The sequence below is a fragment of the Arachis hypogaea genome, chromosome 14 (genome assembly GCF_003086295.3).
Source record: "Arachis hypogaea cultivar Tifrunner chromosome 14, arahy.Tifrunner.gnm2.J5K5, whole genome shotgun sequence".
Lineage (NCBI taxonomy): Eukaryota > Viridiplantae > Streptophyta > Magnoliopsida > Fabales > Fabaceae > Arachis > Arachis hypogaea.
In genome coordinates, this window is record NC_092049.1 from 16,326,763 (window position 1) to 16,337,199 (window position 10,437).

The 10,437-nt window shown below is 30.4% G+C and overlaps 1 protein-coding gene across 1 annotated transcript; it reads left to right on the forward strand.

Annotated features, from left to right (window-relative positions):
* Positions 1-3,947: 3,947 nt before the first annotated feature.
* LOC112741688 (pathogenesis-related protein 10) lies at positions 3,948-5,344 on the forward strand. The gene is made up of 2 exons (XM_025790758.2): positions 3,948-4,320; positions 4,843-5,344. Exons 1-2 carry the CDS (start codon positions 4,140-4,142, stop codon positions 5,133-5,135), a joined length of 474 nt encoding a protein of 157 aa, XP_025646543.1. The 5' UTR covers positions 3,948-4,139; the 3' UTR covers positions 5,136-5,344.
* Positions 5,345-10,437: the final 5,093 nt, after the last annotated feature.

Here is a 10,437-nt window from a genome sequence, read left to right on the forward strand (position 1 = left end):
AACCACCAAAAATACCCCAAAATTATTTGGACGATGACAACAGAAAGCACCCGAATTTTATTATAGACAAAAATATTTTTAAATAATTTAAAATCACTACAATAATAATATCTAACAGTAAATATATATTTTTAAAAAATATCTTAGAAATTGAATTTTGATGTGATTTTTTACAAACATAATTAAAAAAATAAGATATTATTATTCTTAAAATTTGGTAATTTTTTTCTAAGTATATATTTTTTTGTGATTTTTAAAAGTATTATTAGTTGTTAACAAAAAAATTACAATATATATATACTCAACGAAAAATCACCAAATTTTAAGGATAATAATATTTCTTTTTTTTAATCATGTTTGCAAAAAATTGTATCAAAATTCAACCTCTAATGTATTTGTTGAGAAATACATATTTAATGTTAGATAATCTTGTAAAAAAAATTACATTAAATATGTATTTCTCAAAAAATACATTAGAGATTAATTTTGATGCAATTTTTTTCAAGTATGATTAGAAAAATGAAATATTATTATTCTTAAAATTTGGTGATTTTTTGTTAAGTATATATTGTTTTGTGATTTTTTAAAAGTATTATTGGTGGTTAACAAAAAAATTATAAAAAATTATATACTTAACGAAAAATCACTAATCTTTATGTATAATAATATCTTATTTTTATAATCATTCTTGAAAAAAATTGCATCAAAATTCAATCTCTAAGGTATTTTTTAAAAATATATATTTACTGTTGAATATTGTTGTTGTGTGTTTTAAATTATTTGAAGGCATTTTTGTCGATAGTAAAATTCGGGTGTATTTTTGTCAGTGTTTAAATAATTTAGGGACATTTTTGGTGGTTAACTCAAAAATCATACTCATGGGATTTGATATAGTTTTTTAGATATACTTTTAACTTTTTAAAAAGTTGTGTAAGAACTTTTGAAGAAATAAAAAAAAAATTGACTTCTTTCTTTTTCAAAAACTATTTTATCACTTTTATTTATTACACAACATTAAAATAAGTACTTGTATGATAACTTTTTAAACACAAAATAATTTATTTATAAATTATTATTAATATAAATTTTTATATTTTAAACTTTTTTTTAAATTAATTAAGTTGTTTATTCAAACTTGTCTAAATTTGGTTAAACTTAACATTATTAAAATGGGTCAATTATTTTTTACATGTGGCATTAACATATTATATTATCGGGTTACGCAATTCTTAACATAGTACATTATTATCTAATTAACAAAAAAATCTATTTGATTTATAATTATATTTTTTAGAGATTAATATGATTAACAAATTTTTTTAGATATTAATTTAAAAATAAATTATTTTTAAAAAACAAATTTAAGTAAACTCAAACTTTAATTAAAGTTTAAACGAGAGCAAGACAAATAGAGTTGGAGTCACACGACTCAAAGTTGAGGGTCGACCTTCATGGATGAATGTTGTGCTGTGAAGTGTAAACCAAGATCCTCCGGTTTAATAGAATGAGAAGTGTTACACATATAAGTTATTTTTATTTACAAGTTTTACAAGTTGGACCTAACTCGCGTGCGTTACTGAATCATTTTTGCGTGTTTCATCATCGTTTCCTTTTTTATGAAGAAGCACAAAAAAAAAACGTGAAAACGACGTGAATATAAATGACTTGTATGATTTGTATGGAAAAGCGTTCTCTCTTTGTCTTCGATCTCCTTCTGTTTTTTTTTTCATGGTTTCTGAAATCAAGCTTTGAAATTATTTTGAAGATGATGGAACTTCAGAAATACACCCGAACGATTACAAAAATACACCCAAACGATTACAGAAATACATCCAAAGGGATTACAGATATACACCCAAACAGTTACAGAAATAAACCAACGATTACAGAAATACACCCAAAGGATTACAGAAATACTCCACCATGAAAGTATACTCACTTGGAATTAGACCACTCCAAGCATTTCACCTTGGTACAGATCGAAACCTTGCTGAAAATTCATGGTGCAACTTCCAAATTGGCTTTTCCTGGAAGTTCTTCAGCCATCGACCTAACTCTGCCACACACCTTGCATCTCAACGCCAACCAATGCCCGTGTGCAATTGTGGACCCGATTGCCACAACTTATCCTTATCCATGGCAGTGCGGTAATACCATGAGGATACTTCTTGTCTTCTAGAGAACATCATCTTCTCTCATAGAGAGAGCAACCAGAGATCTTCTCCTTCAACGCCTTGTGCAAACCTGATTGTATCAACACATCCTTGACTTGTATTTGCCACAAGCCAAAATTGATTCTTCCATCAAATTTCTCTATTTCAAGCTTCACAGCACTTGAATATCCTGACATTGTTGCAACCGTATACTGGAATAGTATAACTCAACCGTGCACTAGGAAGGGTCCCCAGGAAAGAGAGGTGGGTCACAATGGACACACTTAAGTACCAAGTCTTTCCTTAGCCAGAACCTTTCCAAACAGCACTCTCACAGTGTCACACTGCCTTCCAGCAACAACAACAACAACCAAAGATCAACCTCAAGCCACAGGACAAAATTCTTTTCTGATGTGGAAGGTCAGACTAGGCTGCAACCACAGAGCATACTAAGAATAAATCCCACCGAACCGAAGCTCTTGATACCACTTGTTGGGAATAATACACCATTCCCCCTTGAGAAAACACCTTTGACAGAGAAATAAAATAGACACAATCACAACACAAGAATTTAACGTGGAAACTCCAATTACCGGAGAAAAAACCACGGCCGTTGTCAAATGACAACCAGAGAATATCACTATGTGAAAATTGTTACAACACATAGACTTCTTTCTCTCACCGGCACCCCAGTACATCCACACTCTCTCAAAGCAAATATCTAACTACACCTCACAACATTCTCTAATAAAGAGTACAGAGGAAAAGAAAAATCAGATACAAGCTTAAAGTGTTTTTGACTGGTGCAAAAACAAATGGAGAACTTAGCCTCATATTTATAGCCTAGGCCACCCACTCCATTTGCTATCCTAAGCAATGTGGGACTAATTCAACCAAATCCTAACACCAATATAGGGAGAGACAGTATATTTCTTCTTGAAATCTTTTAATGTTTTGCTGATTAAGGATTAGGCACATGACAGAGACAATTTAGAAAAAAAATCTAGAAGAACAGTAAAACAGTACCTTGAATAATGTTTTTTCGTTTTTTCTGGTGATTTTGATGAAAGAGAAAGAGAAAACGAAAAGAGGAGAAGAAATTTCAATAAAAAAAGAGGGAAGAAGAGGTGGTGGTGATGACGATGATAACGAGAGAGAAAAATTACGAAAAAAAAGAAAAAGAGACACGGAGAAAGAGGAGGAAGAAACACGGAGAAAGAAGAAAAAAAAGAGGCAAAAAAAAAATGTAAAACAGCGTGAATATAAATGACTTATATGACTTGTATTGAAAATCACTTGAATGTGGAGAATTACTCTAATAAAATAGCCTGCTATCACTTACCCAATTTATTTTTTCCCACTTCTTGATACAGTAACTTTTATCAAATATATTATAAGGTAAGATAAACTAAATTGTAATATTTATATAAAATGCTTTTCTTATTTCTTAGAATGTATTAAATAAATAAAACTAAACTATATTTTTATATATTTAAAAAACAAGCATTAATTCCTCATGCGTTTTAAATTTAAATTTTATTTTTTATAATTTTGTATATTTATTTAATTAATTATAACTAAATTAATTAATTCAACCAATTATCTATTAGTTAAACTAATGACTCAATAAGTCAATACTTTGATCAAATTAGCTGTCAGTTCAATTAGGATAGCCTAAAATGATTTTTAATAATTCATATATTATCATGTGAAAGTTAGGCATTGACATTATTGACGCCAAAATGTCCCTTTCCCTAGCATAAAATAAATAATGTATGTATACATAAATATACAATAATTAATTAATTTGACATAAAAAAATTTAAGAACATATAATATATTATCATGCTTGTTGTTTCCCCCTTGAAGTAGAAACTTATTGTTGCCACTAAAAGAGATAATTCCAAATCCTAAATCACAGCATATCATGCATAGATAAAAAATCTGTACACACTCCATCTTCAACTAAGAACAATTAATATATTAATGGGTGTTGTTACTCAGGAATATGCTACTCCTGTTGCTGTGCCTCCTGCGAGGCTCTTCAAAGCCATGTGTTTAGATTTTCACAATCTCATCCCCAAGATCGTCGAATCCATTCAAAGTATTGAATTCACTCACGGTGATGGAGGTGCTGGAACCATCAAGAAGCTCACCATCCTTGAAGGTACCCTAGATCATCATCATCATCATCATACATATATAGCTTAGAAGGGTAGTACTGTTACATGTGCTATTTTCCTCTAAATCTTTTGTATATTTTTTATTTTTAGTATTAAAAATCATTGATAAAAAATTCAAAAACTAAAATATTGATTTTTTATATTATAAAAATATAAAAAACACAAAATAATACAATTATTATTTTTTGATAATGTCAAATATGCGTGTGTGTGTTTTTCTCAAGTAAATAAAAGTGATTTTAATCTCTCTTTATATGAATTAGCAAATTAATAGTCCTTCTGTAAAAAGACTAAATAAAATTATTAAGGGCATTAAAAAAGATTGGAGTTATTTTTCAAATTTTATTTGTGTTATAGTGTTTTTTTTTTACTATGATATACTATGGTTATTGGGGTATCACTTTTTCTTAAGGAAAACAATCGTTAAATTCCTTAAATGAACTAACTATTAGTTAATGATCATGATGTCAAATTAGTAACAATAATAAAAAAGAATATTGTTACAGGTGGGGAAAGCAAGTATATTCTTCACAGAGTGGATGAAATTGATGCTGAAAAGTTTGTGTACAACTTCAGCATAATTGGGGGAACAGGGTTGGTTGAGACATTGGAGAAGGTCCAATTTGAGAGCCAAATGGTGGAAGCACCCAATGGAGGGTCCCTTAGGAAGGTTCATATTCAGTTCTTCACAAAGGGTGATGCTAAGATGAGTGAACAAGACCTTAAGACTTCTCAAACCAAAGTGGAAGGTGTTGTTAAGCTTGTTGAGGCTTTCCTTTTGGCTAATCCTGATTATTAATTAAATATTAGTGCTTAATTAGCTTGCATTTATTATGGAGGAGGTTTTATGTTATGGAAGTCTTTTAAATTTTTTTAAAATTTGCATTGTGTTACGATATGGATGTCTACTCAATATCCATTCAACATGACTTATTCCTCTAATCAAATACTTTTAGGCGGTACAAACATTGAATGGAAGGCGGTGCAAAATTTTCAAGATTTGAAAAAGTTAATATTGCACATATATAAATAGGGATATAGGTTAAAGTAACCGGAACACACTACGAATATAAAAATACTCTTCTTTCTTTGTCTCTATGCATGCTACAATTTATATATATATATATATATAAATATATATGAATCATCTCTATTATATTAAGATAATAATATTAGTGAATACTGATAGTAGAATGTTCTATTTATATTTTTTTATTTTATATTTATTTTCTATCCATTAGTTATTTATTTCACAACACGTTATCAAAATATAGGAAGACTCAGATAATAAATTTTTATTATGTCAAAGTTATCTCATCTTGAATTTAATGCTCTTAATATATCTGGAAACAATAACTTATTATGGATACTAGATGATAAAATCCATCTTGATTCAATGAATCTTGGAGATACCATTAAGGCATTAAGGTTGAAAATAATGCATCCTAAAAGGATAAAGCCAAAGTCATGATCTTCCTTTGTCGTCATCTTGACGAATGATGGAAAAATCAATATCTCACACTAAAAGATCTTGCAGATATGTAGAAAAACCTTGAAGAAAGGTATAATCATAAAAAGACAGTGATACTTTCTCAAACCCGATATGAAAAATAAAATTAGTGGTCTAATGACATAGCAAGTAAAAAAATTAGTTATTAATGATAAATTATACCAACTAATTCATGTTATTAAAATAGAAAAAAATTATGCTATTTTTTGCTAGTGTCATGATTGACACAACTTCACTTGAAATTTTAAGACGTATTGGTAAATGTTTGATGTTATTAATCTAAGTTAAATACATAAAATCTATACATGTGAATAATTTTTTTTAGATCTACATAGTAGACCTTTCAAAAAAAAGTATATATTATATTAAGTGACTTGAAGAAAAGGGAGGGGAAGGGAAGAGAATGAAGGCGGTAAGAGAATAAAGAGTGTGTGTTGAAAGGTGGGAGATGTTGAGAGAATGTGAGTGAGAAAAGTTAAGAAGAAGTAATTAGATTATAAGGACATTTTAAACATTTTAAGTTTTAAGTGAAATTCCAATGGAATGAAATTTCAAATCGGACCTATTTGGATCGGAATTGATTTTAAAAGAAAACAACAAAATTGAATTGAATTCCATCTAAACTAATTTAACTATTTTTGTTTCAAACACTGGAATTGAATTCAATTCCTATCCTAAAGGGTTTCCAAACATTCTATATCCTGAAAATAAAAAAGAATTCTCCAAATGTTGCATCAAAAGAGAAAAAAAGAAAAAATTAAACAATGAAGCCTAGGTCAAATCAAAGACTGCATTAGATCAGAAACAAAATATATCATATATGTTATCATTTTTGTGCATGCAAAAGTGAGCTTGTTAAGGTTACTAATTTTCTACTACACCATTCAAAAAGAAGATAAAATTGGAGGTTACTTTTTTTATTCAACTTAATAGTTAAAAATGAAATTTGAAGTCAATGTTTAAATTAACGGTGCATATTATTGAATGAAAAAATGAAAAAAAAAAAAGAGCTAGCAAGAAAGGAAAAGAGAAACGGATAGAATTAGAGAAAATTGTAAAGGCAATGAAACAAATTTGAAGAGCAAATTTTACACTGTATAGCTGACCTCACAACAATATTGAAAGTAAAGAAAATATAGTGAAAAAAATTCAGAGCATCATTTTATATATACATGATTATTTTTCTCCTTCTTAAACTTTATTTTAGATTTCTTTGTTATGACTATCTGATGTTAATCTTTCTAAATTTGAAAAAAAGACAAATCATGATGAGGTGAAAAAATAAAAAGGCCATAAGAGAAAAGAAGCAAGAGAGATATATTAAAAAAGCTTTTTTTTTATATATATATTTGGTTCGTAATAAACTACGATTAATTCCCCTTGTTAAGTTAGGAGAGTACTTTGTGGCTGTTGAACTAATTGAATTTTTCTTTGTCATATTGGGACATCATTTGGTGGTGGTTAGGCTTGGCTAAAAATTTAGTAGTTGATACTAGATAAATTAGATTGTAATTTATTAGTATTGGTGTATGTAATCAGATTAATTATAGTAAAAATTATACCATAATTATAGTGGAGACTAAATGTATATTTCATTACATAAGAAAATCGAACCAAAATATATGTTTGTCTGATTCTCTTCTTTCCTATTCTGTTGTGTTCTAATTTTAGAGACAAAATTGATGGTAATCAGTGACTAAGAGAAGGGGGGTTGAATCTTAGCCCCGTTTTACTGAGTATTAATTGCTGCTTTTTCAAAAAAACTTTAGGAGATATTTCTGCTTTTGTCTCATAACAAGTCAAGAGACATTTTCTTTTTGGCTTGTAATCGATTAGAAGATATTTTTCATTTTTGTCTCCTTCGTAACAGAAACAGAATCGGAGTAGAAGAGAAAGAGAGAATCACACCTAGAAGAATCCTGGTTTAGCTGCTAAGTGCAATGCAGCCTACATCCAGTCTCCATCACAACTGTGACGGAATTTCACTATAATCATCAGATTACATACACCAATTCTTCCCTAGAAACTACCCATTCCTATCTGGGACAAATCCAAATTCTATCCCCAAATCTGAACTTGACTTGGACACCTACCAAGCTTTCAACTGCAAAGTGCTAACCCAACTTGCAAGGAAATTCCTACATGATCATGAAACACAACATAAAGATGTACAAAGGAACTCTTAGACATCTCTGACTTTTTCTTTAATTTTTCTCTCTCTGCCTTTTTTCTCTCACTGACTTTTTCTTACAAACCTCACTCTGTTTGCCTTTTACCATGAGACTTAGACAGACAAAACTAAAGAAAAGAAAACAAAATGAACATCTTTGAAGGAGAAGAACTCAGGAAGCTTGGGTAGCTATGAGAACTCTGTGCTTTACACTTTCTCTCCTTTCTTCAACCCTTGGCCGTTCACCCTTATTATAGAAGGGGAAGCTTCCAAGGTTGAAACTGGTTTAACCAAGCCACCAACATCTTCTCCAAAACATAGCCGGTTCGGACAGAGAGAAGGGAGAGGAAAAACCGAAAGCAAATCAACATGCATGTACCTCTCTCTCATCCCTTCTCATCAAACTTCATCAATTTGAGCCTTTCATCTTGACTTTGTCCCCAAGAATGAATTCTGACCCTTGATGAATCTTTGATCCTTGACAGCTCCTTACTTTCATTATTTGCTTCTTCCTCCACGTAGATCCAGTAGCAACCTTCTGTCTTGGATGAACAAAAATGGAACTGAGCTTTATCACAGAAATCTTCTTCTCTAACCGCAGCCGATTGATTCTACTTTTGGTATGAAGATCTTGAAGCTTTTTCTTGATATCTTGCCTTCAATGGCAAAGATCTTAGCCATACCATGCTTCAGATCTTCCTTTTTCTTTACTAACCTTCTTTATCCTAGCCTTTTGCTTCTTCATAACTTCACTGTGTCTCTGATAACTTTTTCTTGCTATCTTCGTCTCTGACAATGAAATGACCGAAACAAAGAGAAAGAGGAGAGAGAAGATACAAAGCTTTCAAAGTACAATTAAATAAAATTGAAATTCTACTCACATTCCACAAGGAATGAAATAACGTGTTGAGCATTCAATGCTTGTTAAATCACTTTTAATTTTCTCTTTTAGTTACCAGTGCGAGCCATTAATCCAATTGAATTTTGAATTCCATTCCACAATGGAGAGTAGGTAACCGAACCTAGCATGCTCTATTTCCTTTCTTTCTTCTTCAATGTCGGACCAACAAATTGTTGGAGCAAAAGGAAGCATTGTTTTGGGTTCTTCACATATTTCATGGCTCAATTTATTTTGCTATCCAATTAAATAATTCAGCCACAGAATATGAAATATTTTTGCACAAGGGCTGATCACAATTTCATCATATTGGGCTTATATTGCCTTTTGGCCCAATTAAAATCTGCACACTAAACAAAATTATTAAACAAATAATTTGATGCAAAAATCAAATTAACAATTTTTCTAATTAATAATGTTTGATCATCATCATATTTCAAGTTTTTTAAACTTAACAATCTCCCCCTTGATGACAAATATTATTAAAAATAAATTGAAAAAGGGTTAGGATTTAGAGAACTCCCTTTTGATGATTTGACCAAGTCTTCCCCCTTTCACTTTATCACTTTGCTCCCCTTTAATGTTTGCATTTATCTACTGGAGGCAATACCTGTAAACTTGCTTAAGCAATTCCAAAGAAAATTCACATATTTAAAACATGGAATCTTTTAAAACATGTTTATCAAAAGAGCTTGATTTTTGAGCAAAAGGATTTTTATAAAAAGTAATCAAGACTCAAGTTGTTATCCTTCAAATAACATGCTGCTCATAGAAGATAATTTCTCTTGTAAAATAGAGTATGATAGAGTACATTCAGAGTATATGTCCAACAGATGATCAATACTTATCATACTACATACAGCAATATATTCAAAGCAAATGATCCTTGCCAAAAAATATTTCCTGCAAGTAAAGCAGTAAATCAAGCAATACAAAAACATATAGCCAGCAACATATTGTTCAGCCACCATAACAGAGCATAAAAAAATTGGCATGAAACAATAATAAAAAAATAGATCACAAGAATTGGATTGGCAGTCCCAATTCTATTTTCAACACCAACAATTCAGCCCCTTTTTCTTTTTAATTTCCTCTCCCTTTTGTCATCTAGGAGGGAACCTGCAAAATAGATAGAAACAGCAGTGTAATGTAAAATATTTGATATTAAAAATCAAACCAAAGTGTTATAGTTACTGAGTACAGTCATTCAACATAAAACAGTTCAAAAGAAACTTAATCCCAAAAAGACAGTAAAAAGTGAAATTGTTCAAGATCATAGGCAGCAGTGAGCAAATTTTTCAGGCCTCAGAAAGATGAATGTCAGAGTCAAGGTGATCGTCGTCTCCATCGGAATTAGCCATGTCCTTCTCTTTGTAGGTCCTGACCATCATACTAGACATGTTGGAGAACTCATTCAGAACATCTTTGATAGATTCAGAAAGCTTAGAAGATTCAAGAGGACGACTGTCACTTTCACTATCAAAGAGCATTGATGCCATTGAACTTTTGCCCTTTTTACCTTT